Source organism: Genypterus blacodes, unplaced genomic scaffold, assembly GCF_046128005.1.
Source record: "Genypterus blacodes isolate CSIRO-AG114 ecotype Tasmania unplaced genomic scaffold, CSIRO-AGI_Gbla_v1 ptg000061l_1, whole genome shotgun sequence".
NCBI classification, from domain to species: domain Eukaryota; kingdom Metazoa; phylum Chordata; class Actinopteri; order Ophidiiformes; family Ophidiidae; genus Genypterus; species Genypterus blacodes.
Window position 1 is genome coordinate 4,258,758 of NW_027466873.1, and position 24,590 is coordinate 4,283,347.

General features: G+C 44.5%; 1 protein-coding gene across 3 annotated transcripts in view; it reads left to right on the forward strand.

Annotated features, from left to right (window-relative positions):
• The window catches only part of mctp1a (multiple C2 domains, transmembrane 1a), a 109,285-nt gene that overhangs the window by 47,981 nt on the left and 36,714 nt on the right, over positions 1-24,590 (forward strand). The window contains exons 5-15 of one of the 3 annotated variants that reach the window (XM_076154186.1): positions 334-372; positions 1,020-1,025; positions 3,203-3,367; positions 3,755-3,885; positions 4,192-4,378; positions 11,063-11,156; positions 16,067-16,169; positions 16,840-16,942; positions 17,550-17,651; positions 18,148-18,222; positions 20,469-20,588. In XM_076154186.1, the coding sequence (XP_076010301.1) occupies positions 334-372; positions 1,020-1,025; positions 3,203-3,367; positions 3,755-3,885; positions 4,192-4,378; positions 11,063-11,156; positions 16,067-16,169; positions 16,840-16,942; positions 17,550-17,651; positions 18,148-18,222; positions 20,469-20,588 (1,125 nt within the window). The remainder of the gene's footprint in view (positions 1-333; positions 373-1,019; positions 1,026-3,202; positions 3,368-3,754; positions 3,886-4,191; positions 4,379-11,062; positions 11,157-16,066; positions 16,170-16,839; positions 16,943-17,549; positions 17,652-18,147; positions 18,223-20,468; positions 20,589-24,590) is intronic. The other 2 variants (XM_076154187.1, XM_076154185.1) reach the window with 2 other exon arrangements.

The window sequence follows — 24,590 nt, forward strand, 5'->3', positions numbered from 1 at the left end:
ACAAACTGCAAATGCATATATATACTGTATATCTCTACCTGTGTGTGAGTGCGTGACTGTGTGCTCGAGTGTGTGATGGTACTGACAAAAACACCCCTAACATCGTGTAACAAATAAGAGCGCTTCTTCTACGGTATTGCTTTCTTAACTTGCATGATTTGATGAATGCATAACCCCCCCTAAACCACTCCACCTCCTCATAACCCCCTACCCCACTCCCTCTGCAACTGGCCTGGGCTGACCTCTGCACTTGAAAGCAAAGGCCCTCTGACCCTGCAGCTTTACGGGGGAGACAGTGGGGGGCGCTCTGTAACAGCTTTGTCTCATTTACAGACCATGCTTTTGAGAAGGAACTGGAAACGATCTAGTAAGGTAAACTAAACAGCATGTAACCCCACCACACAAACCTCCCACTGTACTGTAACATCACTACCGACCGCACTGTACCTCGCCTCTCCTGCACTCCTCACTGGTGTACATGGATGGAGCCTCCCTGGCCTTGTCCCTTCCTCTTCCTCCTCCTTCTCCTGCTCCTGCCTCATTGGAATTATCAATTGTTCTTCCTTTATCTGTTCTTTAGTTGTCCTCATTGTCATTGGCTTATTTTCCACAAGCTGCAATATACCTCCAGTGATAACACCTGTGATCATGGTGTGGTCACACATTTTATACAATGTGCGGGCCACTGAGCCAAAAAAACAAACTGTAATTTCAGGTTTGAGTAAGTAGGCATTATAAACTTTGCCTACTTGCTTACTTACTTAGGTTTGACCACTTAAGTTTGACCACTTAAGGCCGCAGACGAAACTTTTACACATTTTCTTCAGGTGCCTCGCAGTAATGAATCTGTAACATTCACGCTGAAGTTGGCTCAGTACATCTTGATTCGGTAGAAAACTACTAGAGACCGCAAATCAGAAACAAAGTATTTGCATCATAATGTCACGCTCAATAACACCTCAAATCTCTCACCACAATGGTTTATAATTCAGAATGATCAAAATAGATCAAATACCTAGTTCCAGGTCCTCTTGGGATTAAGTGGTTAAATGTACATGTTTTGTAGGTGATCAGAAAGTTATATATGCTCTAATACTTCTACTAATACTTTACGCTTAAATAGGCTCATATAGAAAACAACCGTGGCCTGAGTGTTTATTTATTTTAATTTCCCTGAGAAGAGCCTGTCTAACAGTTTCACTTTCTATATGATTCGTTTTGTTCTTAAATTGAATTGACTTGGATTGAGTTTTGGTAAAAGTGATTCTGTTGATTTTTGAGGCGATTGATATATAGTGTACTTTTGATAAACTCAGGATATTGCAGCTAATTAGTGAGAAAATAAAGCATTTGATTTAGTATTAAAAGGGTCCTGGATAGTGAAATAAATGGGAATCAAACACTCTCAGACCCCTTTTACATTACACTTTGCTCATCACCTGTTCTTGAGTTGTCATCTTGCCTGGCATCAGAGACTGCTCTGTGACTGCTCATTGGCTGAACACAAAGCATGCTGGCCGAGGTTCTGCTTCTTCTCATTGGCTCATGCATGTGGCATCGATCTGTTTCGCAGCAAAAACTGTAACAATGAGAATAAGTACATGAATTGTTTTATGTACACTGGCGTTTGCTCGTAATTCTCACACCAAAGGTATTTTGTTACATTTGGTATATTCCAGTTTTGGTCAAAGGTTGCCAATGTCAAGGAACCAGTAACTGACTTTGCTGCTCACTTTCATGCAGATATGCTGCATTTTCCTTAACTTAAAAGGTTTGATATGCACCTAGAGACACATGTTTGAACATATCTTGAAGTGTTGCTGGTAGGAGCTGGTGCTGACATCCTGCTGTACCGAGCTTCCCCAAACCCCAGCCTTTGAAGCCTCCAATCTGGGCCACCCCGCCTGTGACTCGGGAATTAACTCAAACACAAACTAACTAGCTAGTGCGTTGCCCCACCAGGCCCCTCTGCTCCTCTGTTTGAGTGCATACAGCACACGGTTATTTTCTTACACAAACACTTCTTCTTAATCTTTGAATTTTGAGCCCAGTACAGCAGATGAAAACTTGCTTCAGAGATGCAGACAAATTGGTTGTTTGGACATTTTAAACCCTTCGTTTCTTTGTTAATGACAGAAGCTGAAGCGTAAATGAAATGTTCTTGTCTGCTCTAAGACTTACAGCCTGTAAACATCTCTATTTATGATCTCCTCTGTAGTTTGGCAGAGAGATTTGGATTCAGTAGGATTTCCTGTAATAAGCGAGATGTTGCAACAAAACAAGGCAACAATTAGGATTCTGCCTGAGAAAGACATAACAATGACCTCGCATCATTAGCATACAGTGTGTTTGCAGCGAGGGATGGGGAGAAATGTGGGAGTAGCTGCATGGGAGGTAGGCTGTATCACAGGGAGCCGTTTGCATTGTTCAATGTCTGGAGAATGGAAATTAAGAGGCTCCATCTCCAGATCAAAGGCCTGCGCTTGCGAGCAGGGTTTCTTCAGAGTTTAATGAAATTCACCCGCAAAACAAAAGCGCTGCTAATAAATTCTCCCTAACGAGGAAGGAGGAGAGAGAGAGAGAGAAGAGAGAGGGGCACAGTTGTTTGACAAAATAAATACCCTGCTCTTTGTTTCTTCGCGAAGGATACTGACACGATTCTGAGAGGGGTTAAACGAAGAATCATAAATCAGAATTTGCACCGTCTGTGGATGCAGAGAGATGCAGCAACACCGCTCCTCCTCTGTGGCTTCGCACAAAAATCCCCTATTTCCTGTTTAAAATGGACAGATATCTTTTATTTACCTACATGCTGTATATACGTACCACTGGAAAGGGATAGCAACTGGTACATGTTCAGTTTTATAACAAATGGACATTGAATCGTGGGAATCCCTGACAAGTCTCCAGAGCAAACATTCCTTGTTTCAGCGTCATCACGTGTTTGCCTGCTCCTCTCTGTGTTATCCTGATGTGGTTTAGTGTGATATTGTTTATTTCCTTGTTGACAAAGAGTCGAACTTCTCTCTTGTGGTTAATTAACATTTTTGTGCGTGTGTGTGTATGTGTTTCTGTGGGGCGTTGTGTGTACGGCTATATACCGTGTATATATATGTATACAAATGTGTGTATTTGCACAAATGTTTCTGTGAATGTGTGTGTGTGTGTGTGTGTGTGTGTGTGTGTGTGTGTGTATCTGCAGTATCAGAGTATGCGTCTGTCAGATGTGCACAGAAAAGCCCAGCTGTGGCGAGGCATCGTAAGCATCAGTCTGATAGAGGGTCACGGCCTTCAGCCAATGGACGCCAACGGCCGCAGTGACCCCTATGTCAAATTCAGAATGGGGCATCAGAAGTACAAGAGCAAGGTAACACCACACACTCCTGTTGTTTACGTGCCGGTCTACTCCTAAATGTGCTTTGTTGTTCTGTGGGCAAAGACAGGCTGTGACTAAACTACAATGGGACGATGATGTATGCGTTTATATTGAACAGATAGTAGATAGTATAGTGTAAAACATTGCCTCCCAAGATGTGTACCAAGTGCTGCGGTAGCAACACCAGTAGCATTTGCAGTTCTGTGGACATATGGAATCCAAGGACTGGGACAACAGGTGTCAAGTTGATCCAGTCCTTGTTGATGGAACAGTGACTCCTACAGGCCGGTTCGTGGGCCTGCCAGGGAGTCCCACAGGTGAATACAGTTGGGTGAACAAGGAATGATGGGCAAACCCTTCTTTCTGTTGCACATTCAGACCATCCCCAAAACGTTGAACCCCCAGTGGAGAGAGCAGTTTGATTTCAACATGTACGACGAGCAGGGAGGCTTTGTCGACATCACAGTCTGGGACAAAGACGCTGGCAAGAAGGACGACTTCATGGGAAGGTACATACAACTCCGTCAGCTGCCTTTGTATCTGCTTGTTTAAGTCTTTGTCTCTTGCCAGGGCACTTATAGCAACATTATAATTAAGTATGTTTTCTGAGAATTTGTACTTAAGTGTAGTATTTATAGTGTTGCAGTTGAGACTACCTTTGACAAAATTACAACAGAACAGAAAGTAGATTTGAAAATAATTTGTGAATCAGATATTTCTGCTTTTACAAGCACAGCTTCAATAGACTTTACCCACCACTTCCTAAAATTGTGTGTGCACGCGTGTGTGTTTCTGTCTGTGTGTTTGTCCTGTAGGTGTACAATTGACCTGTCAGTCCTCAGCAAAGAACACACACACAGACTGGACGTGTCGCTGGAGGAAGGCGAAGGCATGCTGGTGCTGCTGGTTACACTCACCGCGTCCGCTGCTGTCTCCATCTCAGACCTGTCAGTCAACATGCTGGATGACCCGCAAGAGAGGCGCCAGATCACACAGAGATATGTAAGTTAGCTTTCATCCAGAGAGTGGCTTCAGAATCGGAGATCGGCTTTGGTTTTTTTCGCTGCTTACTTCATCCACTGCATGCTTCTGCCCCATCATCATTGTCTTTTTTTTAATATGTGAATAAACCCGGATCTGCAGCCAACTCCTCTTTTTTCTGCTCACCGTATGTGGTAACAGGTGACTCATCCCCATTCTGTGCCCCCTGCTGACACAGAGATGAAGGGCTGTGTTGCACATGGTGCTGACGTGGAGGTGTTAACTAGTCTGTTCTTTTGTCTTTCTGGGGCCTTTAAAGAAATGCCATTTATTTGTGCATATTTTGGCACTTTTCATGATGAAGACTGTAGAGTAAATTTGATCTGTAAGCCATCTCGTATGCAGATGTCTATTTGCCTGATGCTGCAGCTCCTCTACTAGATTGATGTCTGAGTGATGCGTGTTGCAAAGACAAAAGTAAACTATTGTCTTCTGTGTCATGAGTCAGCCCAACACGTCAAGCAGCAACTGTCACTCAGTCAGACTCCTCATTGTTCTAAAGTTTATTCACATTTGATGAGGAATTCTCACTTATTCACTGAGTGGAATCGCTTTTTCTCCCTCACAAGCGAATGTGACGAGAGTCTGCTGCGAGGAAGCTGGAGGTTAGAAGAAGAGAGGAGGGCGGACAGGGGGGTAGAAGTGTGTGTGTGTGTGTGTGGAGGAGGGGGGGGTTATTGGGTGCACAGAAGGAAGAAGGATTGGAATAGGTCAAGAGAGAGGTCAAGGAGGGGAAAAAGAAAGTTGAGGATGCTCTCGCTGGCACTGTTGAGTCGAGCTGTTAGGAAAGAATGCAGGTTGCTGTCTTTCATGCCGCCATGATTGTTTGGTATTTTTGTGATAGTGATTTGTCTGCATTTATGATTAATGGATGCGTGTAAAAATCATTGTTGAGCATTAAGCTTAGTCGTTTTTGTGTGTGTGTGTGTGTATAAGAGACAGAGAAAGGGGGAAAGAGAGCCCTAAGGCCCCATCTGCTGTAGAGGCCCTCCACTCAGCACAATGCTCTCAGCCTATGTCTTTGTCTTAGCCTAGTTAACCCTTCGCTCCTTGTCACTCTCGCTCGTTGTCAGAGACACACTCGCCATAGACATCAACTCCACACTCTCTCTCTCACACACACGCACACACACACAATTAATGGATTTAATTCAGTGACAGCCTCAACGCGTGACGTTTCTCGGCACCCTGAGGTGTTATTTCTCAATGTTGCAGCAGTGTCATGTCTTATATGAAAAGACAAGACAGTGGCTCCATGAGTATGTTGTGTTTGATAGAAGGCTCAATCGCGGAAATGGAGATATGTGGACATATAAAAGACATGAATCTGCTTGTTTGACGCCGCGATCCTATTTCCTTTTTGCCATGTGGGAGTGAGATTCTCCACCTGCACCTGTAGCTGTGTGATTCGAAGGTGTGCTCTTATTGCAGTTGCTCCCAGCTGGTGTGTGTTTTGTGTTTTTCACCGGGCGTGTAAGCACCAGCCGCGATGCTCCACAGGCTGAACATGGGTTCCGCGACCTACATAGCCGTGGCGGTGCCTTATTGGCTAGCCACGGGAGGGCGAGGAGCCGGCGCCGCGCTGTAGTAACCGCTCATGATCAGAGGGGGGAGCTCCAGGATCGAGACAACCGCCGTCCGTGCTGCTGCACTCCTCACCGCCACAAAATGAGGGTGGAAAGTGTGTGTGTCTGTATGTGTTTGTGTGTAATAGGGGGCGAGAGGTAAAGGGTGAGGGTTGCACCGGGAAGGGAAGGCGTGTAAAATGAAAAGAAAAAGCTATTTCACCTCTCTCACATCTCGCGCAGACCCCGTTTTTCTGCTCGGCTTAAGGCGAGACATTTTCCTTCCTTCACTTACCTCTTCTCCTGCCTCCTTCTGTCTCCCGCGCACTCCATTTCTGCTTCGCTTTTCCAGCAGCCTCAGCTCTTTGTCTGTTGCCACTGTGGCCCTAGCGTCAGATGAAGGGATGGAGCGATAGAGGGCGGAGGTGGGGGGGGGGGGGGGATGCAGATGGAGGGGCACAGTGAGGTTGGTTTGGAGACTTGAATGCTCTCTATCCATTAACATATTCCTTCTCCCCAGACCGGCCATCTTTCAGTAGGAGAATTTAATAAAGATGTAGCCTATCAAAGACCTCCTGATAAGACCAAGTACCACCACTAACACATTACAGTGGTTCTCGAAGCCTCACTAATCTGCCGTGTGTGTGTTTGTGTGCAGGAGTGTGTGTGAATGTGTGTGTGTGTGTGTGAGTGAGTGAGTGAGTGAAAGAAAAAGAAGAGTGTTATAGTTGTCATTCTTCACATTTTTGCCGTCTGGTTTTACTGGCCATCCAGGACAGGCCCATAGAAAACATCCTCACACACACACATACAAACACACATACACATACGTACACATGCTCGTGCACAAACTTTACCCAGGAATAAGAAGAAGTGGCGAGTTGACAGTGCAACACATACAACATACAACATAGTTGTCTCCATCAGTGTGACCGCAATCAAGAAAGAGGAGGATCATACGCTCGTTGAAGAAAGGTGCACATTCTTCATTGAGACAACACACACACACATTACCCTTACTCAGTGTGGTGTGTACCAGTGTATCGCTAAATGTACAACACACTCTCAATTGAATGCATACACACTCGGTTTGCGGCGTTTGTGTGATGACACTCATTTAGAATCTAAAGAAGTATCCTGTCATGTTCTCTAGCTCTCCCTTTCTCTCCCACACACACACACACACACACACACACACACACACACACACACACACAGTGGTCACGACTCAGTTTAGCAGGTGGCTTTCCTCATCCTCATTTTCTGCCTTTATAATAGACACCTGAGTTTGGATTTGATGCTCATTAATGTCTCTCTCATTTCAGTTGTCCTGCATTGTCGTATGTGTGTGTCTCCGATCTGCGCTTGTGTACGCTTCCATCCACTCGGTCTGCATGTATGGGTACACATGAAATTCTGCCACAAACTACTTTGAATTCAGGTGATGCCGGAGCCATACGCAACACAGTGCAATACACTCACTTAGTGACAACCGCCTTAGATGTGCTGTTTCTCTCTGTAACCTTTCCTTCATCCCTAATTGCTGCATCCCAGAAATAAAGAGGGACAGATGAAGAGCAAGGGAGAGGGAGAGATTTATACATTATGATGGCAGAGGAGCACACTCACTAATGGCTCTTAATGGGTCTGGGGTGGCCACAAGATGGGTAGATGAGAGAAGGAGGACATGGTGACCTCTTGTGAAATGGTGGCACTTCACTCTTCCCCCCCCCTTGCAAACCTGCTATACCTGTCTCCCCCATTTATGGTGCACAACCTGGACAATGTGACACGGTAGAAGGGGGCAGGTGACCGACACCAACAACAGTAAGACACATGGTAAAGGTTGAGGTAAAAAAAATGCATAAGTAGTAAATATGATGTGATAAAGTGCAGAGTGTGGGCCTGATTCAGTCTGCCTCTGTTTGACTGAGTGTCAAACAGATCACACGTCCATAGTGAGTATTCCTGGAGAAATGGGCAGAGGGGAGTGGCCAGGCTGACAGAGAATTTATCATCTTCCAGCTGCTATGATCCCATTACCGTATCTGAGGTAAAAACTGAGATTTTCATGTTTGGGAAAGAGTGAAAATCAGAAGTCGCTGCTGAAGTTGTTAGAAGTCACATTCACAGCCGTGGTGACAACTGATGCATCTCCATGTCCACTCTTTGTCCATCTTGTACCTCAGAGACCCTGGAGTTCCTCTGGAGCTTTAAGTTATCATGCTGTTTATAATCTTGTGTGTGTGTGTGAGAGAGAAATGTTATTTGGAGCACTGATAAAGATGACAGTGAGTCGTAAGGCGATGGCGGCACTGATTCATACGTGTGTGTGTGTGTGTGTGTGTGTGTGTGTGTGTGTGTGTGTGTGTGTGTGTGTGTGTGTGTGTGTGTGTGTGTGTGTGTGTGTGTGTGTGTGTGTGTGTGTGTGTGTGTGTGTGTGTGTGTGTGTCACAGAAAGAAGACGTCACAGTGACAAGCTGTCAGTCACACACACAGGGTGGGGGCCAACCCCCTCCTCCTACTTTCCTCTCATCCTCCTCTTCTTTCCTCTGTCCCTCTTTCCTTTTCATCACTTTCCTATCCCCATCATTTCACACACACACACACACACACACACACACACACACACACATACACACACCTACACCTGACCGTTTGTCTATTGTATCCATCGCCGTCTGTCTCTCTGATGAGTATTTGAATGGATTCCTGGTGGAGGATGGGTGTGTCCTATCCACCAGTCGTGATAGTGGATGGAGGCTGAACCCCAAATGCGCCCTGAGGGAGCAAGAGCGGAGGGAAGGGGGGAAGGCAAGGAGTGGAGGATGGGTTGGAGGTGGAGGGTGAAAATATTTCTGTAGCCGTATGTTAAAGAAGTAATTTTCTCTCATTTCCCCGCTCAGATCTCTGTGCCCTTAATTGATCTGTGCATGTATATGAAAAGTACAGAAGACGTGCAGTATCATTATATTTTATTCGATTGTGTTCTCGAGCAAACCTCTTCTTCGATGACGCACACTAACGTATATACTGTATTTTCTGTGGCAAGGCACCAGGATGTTTCATCCGGCGTCAGGCCTTGATTGAACAGAAATGCGACATGCTGATCAATATATTCTATTTCCTGCTCTTCTGCCGCCGCTGCCAAAGGATAATTCCAGCGAAAGACGAGGCCGCGGCGGCAATAAATCTCGCCTCATCTTCATCTTTTGTTTTCACGAGAGAAATTCCGCTGTTGTCTGGAGGAAACAATAAAAACACAAACGATAAATGCACGTCCGCTCTCAGGCGTCTGTAGTGAACCGCAGCCGGGCAGCCCAACACTAACACGCTAACTAGTTATCCATTAGTTTTGCCCTCGTCTCTCCCTTTATCTCCTCTCTCTCTCTCTCTCTCTCTCTCTCTCTCTCTCTCTCTCTCTCTCTCTCTCTCTCTCTCTCTCTCTCTCTCTCTCTCTCTCTCTCTCTCTCTCTCTCTCTCTCTCTCTCTCTCTCTCTCTCTCTCTCTCTCTCTCTCTCTCTCTCTGTGTGTGTGAAGGTCTTCTTCTCTGGTCCCAAATAATCACAACAAGCAGCTGTATCTTCAGAGAGATCGTGCCTAAAAATTGAGTTCTCTCTCTCTCCATCTTTCCTTTCCCTTCCATCTCTCTCTCTGTCACACTCTCTCTCTTCCCCTCTCTTTCTTACAGACACAGACACTCTCTCTCTCCTCTCATCTCCTTTAGAGAGCTTTTGGACAATGATATCGCTGGAAACAGGCAGACTCTGACAGAGTTGGTAATAATGAATTAAGTCTGTAGCCCGGCCCTGACTCTGAAATTTAAATTATAATTACTCCTGTGGGGATGGAGGGGTTATTGCCAGTGAGAGAGAAATAAATTGAAGTGAAGTGCATTCTCACTCTGCTTTTAAGACACACCAGCGTGTTACTTGGTTTGGACTTGGTGCAGGTTTCCCATGCATGTGCTTATACCAAAAAACACAAGTTTACGAGTCTTAAAATATGTGTGTGTGTGTGTGTATACCCCACCAGTTGCTTTGTGCAGATTTGCAAACCTCTTTTTACCCGTAATCATCCCTTGTCATGTCTCCTAAAAGCCTTTTTTTATGTACAATATCGATGTGTCTGATGTCGTGTTTGACAAGCTGGTCTTGGTTTTTCATCGTATGCGGGGAAAAAAAATAGAACAACAAGACGGGGAAAGATTTTGTGAGTGTGCCAGAGTGTGTTTGCTCTTGTTTTAGGTGTGTTTGTTCATCTGCCAAACTAGTGGTGGTGGATTTTCCACTCTTTCTCGATTGCAGGTTGGGTTTGTGTGTTTGCGTAAGTGTGTGTGTGCGCGTGTTTGCATGCCTCATAACTATAATATCACTGCCAGTCACGCTTCACTGGATCTGTCTACACTCCAAAATATCTCTATTATCAGCCTATTACCCTCTCTCTCTCTCTCTCTCTCTCTGTCTCGCTCTCTCTCTCTCTCTCTCTGTCTCGGCCTCTCTCCGTCTCTCTCTCTCTCTCTCTCTCTCTCTCTGTCTCTCTCTCTCTCTATTTCCTGCCAACACAACACACACAAATCGATTTTGACAGATGTAACCTCACACACATTGCCCTCCTACGACCCTCCTACGAGTACATTTTTGCAAATTCTTTTATATTCAAACATAATATCTTTTCTTCATCATTCTTTATTGCACAGTCTATCTGTCGCTACTGTGTTTCCTTTATTCTTCTGCTGTTGCTACATTTGCAAACTTCTGCTTAACAACATTCTTGCTTGTGTGCTATTTTTCTGTTTACAATACGCTACAAAGTGGCTCAGCTTTTTCGCCAGGATCTCAAAAAGTACAAAGTTGAGAAACATTTTCTCCAGACGTGTAACGTCATGCAGTGAAATTAAACTTGGCCATTTATCCTTTGTTGGACTCGACTATAAATGTCAGCCTCTACATTTTCTGTTAAAGGACATATTCTACCCTTTTCTCTTTTAATGAAATGTCAGGCTACTGACCTGTCTTCCTCTTCTGTGCTAATTTGCTGTCCTCTTTGACCTTTCACCCCTGTCCCTGTGATGTTTCAGAGCCTGTGGAGGTCGTTCCACAATCTGAAAGACGTCGGCGTGGTGCAGGTAAAGGTCATCAGGGCTGAGGGACTGATGGCGGCAGATGTCACAGGTAAGACAGTCACCTTTGGGCCAAACAACAGGGCGATAACCTTCAAATGCATAAAGTAACTCCTTTAATCTTTTAACTGTGTTCTCATATTCATGTATTCACCCATTTTGAAAAAACATCACTGCTTAGAGACAAAAAGATTTAGTCTAAATGTAAACACCATGTCAGCCCGTGAATATATGTGAGGAAAATGAATTTATCAAACTTAAAGGGGCCTATTACTGTAATTATTTTCATTCAGGAATCTTTCCTGAAATCTTTTGGTGAAACAGGGCAAGTTAAGACACATGGCAGAAAAAAGGACAACAAAATTACAGATGAAGTGTGATTAAATGTTACATTTTTAATTGATAGATTAAAAGCCAATAAAAGACTAACAGGTTTGTTGCAAAGTTACAGCTGATTTCATATAATAAAAAGTCACAGCAAAGCCACAGTAAGCAAGTTTAAAGCTATGATTTAAACGAGCTGAGAGATGGAGCAGACCTCGGACCTTCTGGAAGTTTGTTCCAGGGGTGTGGAGCATAGAAAATAAACGCTGCTTCACCGTGCTTTGGTTCTGGACCCTGGGAACGGCGGGGAAACATCTCCCAGAGGAGCTGAGGGGTCTGGATCAAAACAAGCAGATCAGAGATGTATTTTGGCCTTTGACCACTCAGTGATTCATGGAAAAGAAGTAATGTTTACTGTACTTTCATCCACAAAAAAACAGACATTTTGCCTTTTGTTGCATTTTCTGCTGTGCACCCTGAGTGAACTTTTAGGCACTGACGTCTTGTATGTTGTGGGTGTGTCAACATTTGTATGAACTGGTAGATTCACTGGTAGTTAGATGTTGTAAATGATGTTCCTCCATCAAATACGAAGCCTTTAGGTCAGTTTCGGGTGTGTTTGGCTTTAAACCTTAAGTTTGCCAATGGTCAACAAACACATTATCATAGTACACTTAAGAGAATAAAATGAGTGAGTGAAAGTCACAAAAAGCGCATTTTATTTAGATCACATCAGAAAGGTTATAGTTCCTAATTTGCTTTAAACAAGTTCTGAAAGCTGAGCTTGGCTTTGGGCATTGAACCTCTACCTACAGTCATAAATCTGGACCAAAGATGGCAGTCAGAGTGCAATTTAGGCATTAGAGATCATCCTCTGCCAGAATCCTCCCAGAGAGTTAAAGTCGACTTTGTGCAGGACGCTAAATTTGTCTCCACATTTTTTAGAAACGATACCGGCTGCTCATTTGAATAATAGAGAAAAAGTACACATTTGAACCAACAAATCTCTCTCGCCCCTCCCGCCTCCCTCCTCCTCCTCTTCTCTCTGCCCGCTCTCTCTGAGTCCACCATTCTCCATTAATTCTTACTTTTAATTAGGTCTACAGTGGACAGGCCTAGTTTTTCACACTGTATTATCTAGTAGGGAGGGAACGAAGTGTGTGTGTGTGTGTCTATTTGAGTGTGTGTGTGTGTGTGAGAGCGAGAGTGTGGAGTTTGTCTTTCTCCATTTTTGAAGCAGCCCCAGTCCCATTAGCCAATACAGAGTGGAGCTGGTTGATTTGGGTTATTGCGTGGGGCGACCGGAGCAGCCGGGGTGCAGGGCTAATGGCTCTCTGGCTCTTGTATTTCACTCGGAGCAGAAATTTGCTCCGTGACCTCATTGTAGAGCTCATCATTCAGTCTGTGCTTCATGGATTCCTCTTAAAAAAAAAAATACGCCAAAAGGTGAAAAACTGTGCAAATATAATTCCACTGACTGTTTTATTTTCACTTTGCCTCATGTTTGATTCCCGAATGGTTTATTTAGAACCAGAGTAGTACATAGAAAAAAGCTGAAATGTATTTAAAAAAACTTTCACCTTTTTAATTTTTACCGTTAGGAAATTTATTTGCTAAGAAAAGTATTATAATAAAATATATATTTTCTTACTACTATATATTATGTAGCTATAGATTCACAGGTGAAATAAAATGTAGACAAAAGGGCTTCTTTTTAGATGGTGTATGCCTGTTGTGAGTGTGATGCTGTCAGTGTGTGTGTGTGTGAGTGTGTGTGTGGCTGAAACAATAGCCCTCTAAGAGCCACATAAGAGCTCTCACCACATGAACAGCCCATTTTAACAGCCCAGACCAAGAGAGGGTCAGCAGCAAGGTGAGGGAGAGCGACAGAGAGAACGATAGAGAGAGAGAGGAGGTCAGGGACATAGAAAGCGTTCACCGTATCACTCCCATTCACGCTGCCTGTCTCCTCTCCCATCTTTTCTCCTCCTCTTCGCTCCCTCGCTCCTCTCTCTCCCTAATTGAAGTGTTTTTGTAGAGTAGCTCCTCTTCAGCCTGAGTAGGATAACTGAAAATAGTCTGTAAAACCAACAATCCCCTTTGTCTGGCAGCTCTTGTCCGTGTGAGTGGATGCTATAGTGTTCAACATTTCAGCGTAACACACGCACAACATGCACGCACACACACACACAGACCCACACTCACACTCTTAGAAAAGCAGTAGCACTACCGCATGTGCACGTTTTTACTCTGCATCTCTCTACACATGGAGGAAGAGATCATTTGTAAAATGCGGTGAAGAAATGGAAATAGGAGCCGATTTACATTTAAAAGTCGGACTAATATTTAGTTGTGAATATACAGAAACATCACATGTTCCCTCTCCAGTGACTTCAAGCCTCCTGCAACCCAATTATAGCTCCCTCATCTCCGCACGGCGTTCATCCTCCACACTTATCTTAGGGCGCCCTGAAATGAGTCTGAGCCGGGTTCCTCACTGCCATCACCGCAGAGATGGGACCCAGCGGGGGGAGGAGCTTTACTCGGACATTACCTGGACCGTCGCTGAGTGGCGCTCAAACCTGAGCGTGTAATTGGTTAAGACAGCCGCCTCTGGTGCTGGCGGCCAATAAGGTGAAAGTTCATCACCAATGACAACTGGCTCTTTGCGGCAACACCGCCTGCCATGTCATTAAAAACTGAATATTAGAGAGAAAATGGAGGAGTGGGGGGCTCTGAGGGAGGGGGGTTGTGGAGAAATAATTTCCATGTCTTAATTTGGATGATTGCATTTAAATTTAATCAGAGTGGATTTGTGGGGGACAACATCATAATCGTTTACGCTACGGAAACTCTGCAATGATTAAGGAGGATTTGAAATATTAACTACTGTAAAAGTGTGGACTGAGAAGAGCTGGCAGGATCTCATTTTTATTTGTTTCCAATAAAAATCCACAATTTTGTGTGTAGCCTTGACAACCACGTAGCAAATGCAAATACAATAGTGTGTATGCAGAGATGCATGCGGTGTCTATTGTCTATTTTAATGTATGTTGTTTTGTGGGGTAGGAGTCGTCGCTGTCAATATCCACTTCAAACGCTTTACATCAATGCGGTGCCACAAACCAATATGAAAGGCAACACCTACGGCTCAGCATTGATCACAGTGACATTTACCTTGCACACCCACTAAATGTCCTGCCCTTGTCACAACATTTGAAGAAAATCACACAAATCAATGACACTCGCACGCGCGCACACACATGCTTCCCCTACACACACACAGAGACACACACGTACACACACACACACACACACACACACACACACAGACAGCAATGCAGCAGGGGGTATTAAAGTCACGTCCAAATGTACCCGGTGTTATTGTGCAACATTTCAGTTGTATTTTTATTTAAAATTCCCTAGAATATGAATATATTTTTAGACTGTGACCCCTGCTTTTAAGTGATAAGCTTGAACAAACAGCTCTATCACTCCCAGCAGCTTTGAGCAATAAGAAAAAAAACTATTAAGAGTTTTGTCCTGTTTAGTTTATTCTGAGGGTAGTGGAGGGAGGTGGTCTCACTCCTTTGTGTGTATGAAAACAGTGAGAAGTGAAAATATATAGGATATACAGTATATTACATTATAGCACAGCATGCAACTATTCTCAGGAGGAGTAAATAACTCTGTGATCATCTACGTGTTCTTCTCTCATCTTTCCCAGTTACATAAGCAACAATACATTCCCGAATCAAAAGTTTTGTTGTGAATGAATTAGCATGAATGAATATGATTTGTATTTCACCATATGATTTATAGAGAAACATATATCGTGTTTATGCTGTGTAACAAACACAGATCTTTCAGCATCTAACATTCAACATGCAACTCAATATCAGCACACCAGGTCAGTTAAATGGTTTTATACATATACTTGAATTTGCTCTTCCGAATAGCTGTAAATCAAATATAAATATAAATAAAATGGGAATGGCAGGTGTATAGAAAAGAGCTGGTACCAATTTTTTACAAGCATACAGTTACATTTTGGTGTTGACCTCCTAAAGAAAAATGAAGAAATGACAAGTCTTCTTATTTCTTCAGTTTTTTGCTCGTACGTTCATATTTTCTCCCCGCTCGTCCTTGCGTCTCTCCACTTACTTTGAATGGCTAATCACGGCGCGGCGTCATTTCTCACACCCCTGCTCGGCGCTCTTTATCTTCTCGGCTGAACTCCTCTGGCCTTCAGAGCCACGCCGCCCTCTGTATTCTCATCCATTCTCAAAGGACTCCCTCTCTGCCCCTCGCCCCCCCACCCCCTCCTTGTGACTGCCCAGGGCACAGTTGTCCTGCAGCTTATCTACTAGTTGTCCATGTTCCCAGGATGTTGATAGAAAAGGCTTGCAGCTGTTACACTGATATAATATTGTAGAATATACTGTATATACTAGGGCTGAAATTAAACCGTGGTGTCCTGATAAGTGGAGGGTATTGGAGCTGTCATAGGATCCTATATACTGTTTGTATAATAACAGGGACTGGAGACAGACAAAAAGCTGCTGGAATCCTGTTAAATCCTTCATTTAACAAAGCGTATTTTTCTGTTTTTGTTCTTTTATTATGTTGTCATGATAGGTAAGAGTGACCCATTCTGTGTGGTGGAGCTGAGTAACGATCGGCTGCAGACGCACACGGTCTACAAAAACCTCAATCCAGAGTGGAACAAAGTCTTCACTTTGTGAGTGACCTGCGTCTACACACACACACACACGCACACTATTTACAACAACAAATACAAATTAAAATTGTAGTTTAACTGGCATGAATCTGTGCAACAAAGCCTGTTAAAGTCAAAATCTGTGCTCTGTCAAAATTAATGTGAAGATATTCTTTATGATTTACAGCCTTGAATGTTTTTCCAGTATAAAATAGTATTATCAGTGTAACACTATTTTAATTGATGATTAGAATGATGGTAAATTCATGTAAAGTAGCATCATATTTCACAATGTTAAATGTAAATTAAATATAAAATTCCAAATCCCTGCTCTAAAACTCCAATGAGATATTAGTCAAGTGAGTAATATTTCACAAAGCTACATTTTAAAATAAAATAAAAAATTCTGATCCAGCAGTGCATATTTTCTAACTTTTATTCCTGGAGAACAAAGTACATTGAACTCCCACAAATGGGACAGATTAATTCAGGTGTTCTTTGAATGCAGTTCCTGCAATATTAAAACATGATATAATGTGAATATAGTTTTTAAAACGTTACGTGTAGATAGAGTTTGAGATGTGCAGACGTGTTCTGTGTGTCTGCTTCCACATCGCTCTAGTCTGCAGCCTATATTTCATTTTGTGTGTCTTTGGCTTTGTCTTTGTCTTTGTCTTTGTGTGTGGTCCAGCAACGTGAAGGACATTCACTCCGTGCTCGAGGTCACTGTTTACGACGAGGACCGAGACAGGAGCGCAGACTTCCTGGGGAAAGTGGCTATTCCTTTACTAAATGTGAGTCAAAGGCACATCTCCGTTTTTCTTTTTTTTTTTACTTTCTTCTTCTTCTCTCCTGGGGATAATAGAGAGAACACAGAGGAACGGAAGGAATGAAAACACACGGCGGAAGATATAAAAAGCAGAGGTTATTTTTGCAACTCCACAGATGAGACTGTTATTATTTCACAGAGAGAGATGAGAGGGAGGGGAGGCAATGAAGGAGGAAGAGACTGATAGGTGAGAAGAAAGAAAGTGAGGGAATGAGAGATGATATGAAAATGACACCGATCGAGAGACCGAATGACACGACTTAGAGAAAAAAGAGAAGAGATCGGCTCTTAAATGTGTGTGGAGAAAAAAAACCCCACAACATAGATAGCGTGTGAAAGAAGTGTGTGTGCGTAATGCAACGGCGCTCAGCTGTACCGTGTGATTCCCCTAGATAGTTAATTTCTGTTTGACAGAGCCGAGCTGCACTGGGTAATGAACAGGTACTTGTCAGAGTTGCCACAGTTGTTTTGGGTTCCCTGTCAGCGGCAGCAGCTGGGGTTCAAAGGTGGCCCGGGGAGCCGATTCAGCCGGGTATTGCCAGACAGACGCCTGTCATGTCCCTCTCCCACAGATCCAAAATGGAGAACGCAAAGCCTACGCCTTGAAAAGCAAGGAGCTGACAGGGCCAACAAAAGGGGTCATCTTTCTCGAAATAGACGTGATTTTTAATGCTGTAAGTCTTTCTTTTGCTTTCTTGATTCTCCTCCCCGATTTTTTTCTTTCTCGTTTTGCCCCCCCCCCCTCCCATTATCCTCTCTCACTCCATCCCTCTCTTGTTCTCTGCAGCGTTCGCCCCTCTCTCTCTCTCCACTGCTGTTGTCTTTATTCTGTTTGTGTCCCCCGCCCCTCCTTGCTTCCATCTCATCCCTCGTCCCTTGTCCCTCGTCCTCGTTTTGGCTTTAATTATCGAAGAACTCCCTCTCTGCCGCCTTTGTTCGCCACCCCCCCTTCACCGCCGCTGTGTGTGTCCTATAGCGGCCATCTTACCGCTTTCTCCATCGCCTTCTCCCGCCCGTGTGACACGGCGGGCACACTGTGCATGCGCCCGCCACCTCATACACATACCTAAAAGCATGAACGCTAAGCAAACGCCTTCGCTTGTGATTTTACTGTAAGCTCTCACCAGTTGTTGTGTATTGACACTTTGTGTGTGTGTGCTCCCTCCTCAGGTGAAGGCTGGTCTCAGAACGTTGATTCCCATAGAGCAAAAGTACATAGAGGAGGAGCCCAAAGTATCCAAACAGGTACATAGGTGGCTTATTTCCTTCCCGCTCTACATCATTTTTTTTATCTGTGTCCACCACCGCCCCCCCACACACACACACCCACCTACCCCCCCACCCACTAACCACCCCTTCTGCTCAACTGTCTGAACAAAACGGCAACAAGGTTTTGGAGCAGCATCATGTAAAGAACAACAACTGTGTAGGCAAGATAGAACGGCGTGATTGAAGGAAAAAACAACATTTCTCTTTCTCCCCTCCTTTCTCGCCTCTTCTCTCATCTCTCTCTCCCTCCCCCCCTTGCTTCCACTCTGAGCGGTGAATAGAAATGTCAAGCTGTCAGCTCTGGGGTGCATAAGTAGATTGGCCATCCTTATAGTTGGCCCTCTTTGCCACTGCTGCTTTGCACTTCATTGTCACGCCGCTCAGTGTGGCGGCACCACAAAGGGCTGAATAGTAGGGGCTGGCCCACATCAAACATGTCATATGAGTGACCGTTTGGGCTCCGCAGTCAATGCCATGCCAAGCACAGCGTAGCGGCACACACACACACGCGCGCCCCTGTCCTTTTCCTTTCACTCTTCTCTCATTCTTCCTCTCCCTCTCTCTCTCTCCCCCCGACTGTACGCTTTCCTCCCAAGCGCCGAATCCTCTCTTCCATTTCCATTTCACCTCTGACTCGCAAATATGACCCATGTCAGCGTCTCGCAATGATGATGTCACCGGCTGCTTTGGAGGGATTGCCTCATGAGGGCTCTTTTGTGTGGTAGCAGCCACCCTGCTGTTGCTTGCTGCCTACACTCACAGACACGCACACAGGAAAGAACAAAGCATAATCTGCCTGGCAAACATAATAATTTGACTGTAATTATGACATTTGACTACATCGATTACTCTAACCTTTAAGAAATAACTCAGGGCACAATGGAGTAATTACACACAGCAGTTATGGCAATAATGAGCCAAAAAGAGTACAACATGTGCATGGAGTGCATGCGCTGAGTAACGTGGAAATGAATCCTTCACACTGTTGTTGTCCTCGGGCTCTGTGTGCCTCCTGCAGGACCATAGTGCCACCGTTAACTTGGCAACGCAAACACAACTCACATAATTACACACAGAGAAGGCAGGGATTCAAAGCAGCCCGAGACGCCCCTTATCACATCCATATCCACCCGGAAACACACAAACACACACACTTGAGACAACTCGAACATACGCCGACACACTCCCCAAGATTTTACAAAGAGTAAAATAATGGCCTAGAATTTTTTGAGATGCGATCTGCGCAGACAGTTTGTCCTTTGGGAGCACTTTCTCCTGTTGGTGACCTGATTGGGTGGTTGGCATTCTGTGCTGCTGTTCTGCTATTCCCTGAATGGTTGGCAACCCAGGGGGAGGACAGCAGTTAGCCAGCTCCCTCTCATCTCTGGCCAAATGCCTGGAGAGCCCTCGGGGAGGAGAATCCAGGGTCTGTGTGCTGGAAATTGTTATTATTGTACTTAACTTTATCACAGGGAAGAGGGGACTTAAAAGAGAAACATTGTGAGTCAGCTTGTCTTACTCAAAACAGCCGTTTGTCCTGCGTTCTGATCCATATCTATACATAGCTATCTGAGGGGAAGGGAAGGGGGCGGCGGGGGGCACACGGTTATGTCCTCGTAGTGTCCTCGGCGCTGGAATGCTGTAATCCTGACTGTGAAGTGCGGTCAAAGCTGCAAATCTCCAGCTGTAACTTAATGCTCCAGTTAACTTTTCAAAGTGACAACAAAAAGAGACATAACAGGGGGGGTGAAGGTATCATATGAAGTCTCACTGACAGTGATTTTTACTAAAGTGCTAATTTTTGACGTATTCTATATCTCGGACAAATTGTTACATTTACCAAACATAAAAATAAGCTTTTTTGTTCACGGGAAGTCCTTGTATGTGTTGTAATCCAAGCCGGGTAAACTGCTGCTGTCCTGGAAATAACGTTTATGTTTCTAGACAGATTTTTTTGCCACTTAAGAAAATCTTCACATAGTATTCATGTGGCATCAATGTATAATAATAATAATAATAATAATAATAAACCTCTGATTTATTTTAATGTAATTTCAATACACCAAGTCTCATGAGTTGTATGCATATTCACAGTCCAGCGTCATATTTCATTTGAATGTTACAGTATAGCCACAGTGATACAAGCCTTACAATATTTCTAACACACCCTGGTCTGATATGTTTCAATTGTGTGCGTGTGTGTGTCTTTATCTGCTTTCCAGCTTCTGTTGCAGAACTTCAACCGAATGAGGCGCTGCATCATGTTCCTGATCAACACAGGCTGCTACATCAACAGCTGCTTTGAATGGGACTCTCCACAGAGGAGCATCTGTGCATTTGTGGTGTGTATTGTACACGTGCTTGTGAATATGCAAAACCCTAGACATAATGTAAACACAAGGAAAGTATTTGTTTACAGAAATGGTTATAATTCCAAATAATTTGCCAATTTTCTGTCATTTTAGAGTCGTCAGTGTTCTACAGGTGCTACCCAAACCGCAGTTTGAGCACCACCTGTGCTTTAGACCATCTCAGAAATATACTTAAAAGTAGTTGGGTATGACCTTTGATTTCTGCAAAATGATTTAAAATAGTCTCTTCCTCAGCTTAATTAAATTTATATTCCCTAAATGTTGTCCTACTTAAAATTGTCTTCATGATAGTTAACATCTATACACCCACAGCAGGAGAGGCGTGTGTTTAAGACCAGCTCTGCTAACAAAGTATGCATCCTTCACCGCTAATTGAACACGCTTAACGCAAGACAATGTCGACGTCTCGAGCGCAGTTAGGTACGTTCCCACACACGCACACAAGCACACACTGTTCCTCGCACACTCGATTAAGTCCTCTTTCTTTCTTTAAGCGAAAACTCTGCGCACGTTGGAACGTACATGCCAAGTGTCAGATTTGACACACTTGCTGTCAGCTTAAACACTCTTACTTCAAATGAGGCCCTCAAACATCCAAATACTTACAAAATGCAGCTAGGATCGACTGAAGTGTGACAAGCTGGTTCTGCAGATACTTTCCCTCTTTTTTTTTTATCTCTCTCACCCCCACTCTGATTCCTGTCTCTGTCTCCTGTCATCTGTTTCTAGTATTAAAAAGGTGAAGTGTAATTGGACAGCAGAGCTATCGGTGAAAGACGCTCTCCTCCCGTGCAGCGAGGGGCTCTATATGGAGGTCCAGACCCTAAATATGACAGAGAAGACATTTAATCTTGTCTGCTTCGGTGTCCTGACTTAAGTAGCTACAGGACAGGTGGACACGCCCGTCCTCAGCCACCCGAGCACTAAGTGTCTCCACAGCAGACATTAGACATTAGCAGCATTTGGGGCTGTCTGACAATACTTTCATTTCTGCACAGGCTGGGCGTGTGTGTGTGTGTGTGTGTGTGTATGTGCGCGCGGGTGTGTTTGCTCAGTAGGTCACAGTGTCATCACAAGACATGGGTCAGAAGAGACACAGTATCGATCAGTTAACATTTTCCCTGCGTGTGTGTGGGGGAACATGCCGCGGTGCTGTGTGTGTGTGTGTGTGTGTGCGTGTGCGTACTTGCGTTTCATTTTGTCTTTGAGTCCTCGTGTCTTTATCTTTTAGAAATAAATGAAAATGTCAGACAAAAAAATGTCAAGGAATTGAAAGAAAACAAGGTCAGTTCAGAATTGGCAATCTACATGGTGAATGGCGAGGGAGGATACAGCCTTGGCGTGTACGCAGCCTCAATTTCAGCGACAAAAACACACACATGCAAACATTCTACAGCACTTTAGGCTCGTCTGGAAACACAGCCTCCATTTTGAGTCAACTATTCATTTTCTCATTGTACTTGTTTAAATCCAATCTACTGAGCTGACGATGAGGCACGTATGTACGATCTCCTGTTATGTACTTTACAGAAATTTGGATGTCATCGGGCATCCCCCCCCTGCCCCCCGCCCCCTCTCTCTTTTTATCGATGATGAGCATGTGCACTTAACTAAAAGCGTCTTGCGTCTTTCAGCCCTCTCCTCAGCACCGGTGCTCCCGTCCTTCCACCTTTTTCCATTTCCTCATCCCTCTCTCATTTCTCCCTTACTTTTTGAGAGGCCTCTTAATCACTTCACTCATCTCTCTAAGTGGGTTTTTATGGGGGGCCATCTGGCCAAGGTGGTGTTGTTGGTGAAGGTGTGCAGCTCTGTCTGGCTGGCGTGTTTCAGTCTGGCTCTCTCTCCAGACAGATGTTGCACTTAGCTTTCCCGATGTGCCGCACGCACGCACGCTGCAGAGGTGGCGCTGTGGGAAATTCAGCTTCGCAACTTATCAATTTGAGTTCTTCTCAACAGCTGAGAAACGCGTGTTGGAGTCTTTTCGGCACTTGTACGTCAGAGTGCAGTCACATTGTGTCAGCACAAACACACAAAATTGTCTTCATGGTGCCTGAATTTCCTTCTGCCCAAATCTGCAATGCCAGCCGCATGTACACATCACCCATTAGTGCCAGCTGTGATTAGTGTGTATCTTGTGTGTGTTTTGTGAGAGTGAGAACAACATCACATAGTCTTACATGGAGCCTTTATCTTTCTCTCTCTCTCTTTCACACACACATTGCTGTCACCCACCCATCCCCAGACAGTGAATCAGCCACCATGGCAGCTTTGCCTGAGGCGTTGGCACAATGGACGGGACTGGAGTTACCTCCTGTCCTGCATGATGGGTGGTGTGTGAGTGTGTGTGTATATGTGTGTGTGTGTGTGTGTGTGTGTAGGTGGGTCTTAGTGTCTCCATCTCCCTGTCTGTCTCGGGGTTAAACGTCTGCTTCCTCTCTCCACACCTGCAAGCTGAGCGTCTCTCCCTCCTATCTGTCCATCCATCCCTGTTCCTCTTTATCTCTCGCTCCCCCCCCTTCCCTGCTAGAGAGCTGAGGCCATTGTAGGGCTGAGCGGTGTTGGGTTCTGTTCTCCTGCCGCTGCCAGCTCTCCCCACGGCCCCTGCAAGACAAGGCTGTTATTGCCCCAGGGACCGCAGGCCTCAGCAGCTCTTCCTCCAAACAAATTTGCTGTAACTTTATCTGCAATTGGGCCCTGAATTGGGAGCAAATAGAGGCAGCTTTGTGAAGCTGAGGGAAGGGCGAGGGCAGCAAGCTGGGGGTTGTTGGGGAGGCAGGGGAAATGATACCGGGCTCTTTTATGTCAGGCAAAGTAGGACTCTTATCAGGAAGAGAGCCCAGACAAGGGAGCTACTTCTAGAGGAAACTGGAGCACCTATCACCTGCTTTGCATTTAGATAAAAATTCACCCTGCTGAAATAAAAAAAAAAGAGGGAAAAAAGCAAAGACAGGTACAGAAGGTATTGGAGTGCGTGTGTGGTGTGTGTCTGTACGTGTGTTTGCACAGGTCCAGACTGGCAGCTTGGTACACACACACACACACACCCGCACACACAGTGCAGTATAGTCTCCATAGCAGCCAGTGATGCACGCCACTCCAGGTCTCTTCAAATTGCTCCTTTGACTCCTCCGCAACGAAGCAGCGTAACTTTAGAAAGTTTTAAAGTCGGGAGTTTGTCTTTGCCCACAGCAAGGAGCAGCTTTAAAAGATACACTCTCACATTTTACTACTCTCCTGATTTGCTAAATGAATGATGGTTATGGTGACCTGACTAACAGAATACCAAGTCAGAGTTTAATCACCAGAAAGATAGAAACTCACGGGCAAAACTTGGTGGTGTCTTTTCTTCAATATTCTTTCCTTGATGTGTGCAGTTTCAGCGTTGTGGAGGCAATCCTGTAGATATGTAGTTTATTTCTTATTTCTTATTACAAAATGAGTGGCTGCTCTTCATTGTATGACCATTACTTGTGCAGGAGATCTAGTTCTGCAAGATGACAGCAGGGGGCAGTCTAGCACCACTGAATGCTGCGTCAGGTCTGGTCACAAACAGGGCACAGGCTCTCCCTCTCCTCTCTGCTTCCCTGGAACTTAGCAGGACTTTTAGTTGCTATCTGGCAACACTTAGTGCCAGCATGGAAATTGATGTAACGGAGATAAAGGGAGACTCTGAAATCTAAACTTTAGTTTCATTCCACTGAGACAGAACACGGGTAAAGTTAGTCTTGTGTGTAGTTAATCTAAGCCAAAGTCCTGAATATTACAGCCCCACAGTGCTGCAGCCCGGAGCTTTGAGCACACGTTTGTGTTTTAATGGATAATAAGAAATAAAACTGTCAACACGCCACAATAAACACTTTAATAAATCATTCAACTTTTCTATTTTGGTAACACTTTAATATATTTTTGCATTTGAGGAATTAATTGATATTGAAGACGACATCAAATATTAAAATTACAATGACATCCAGC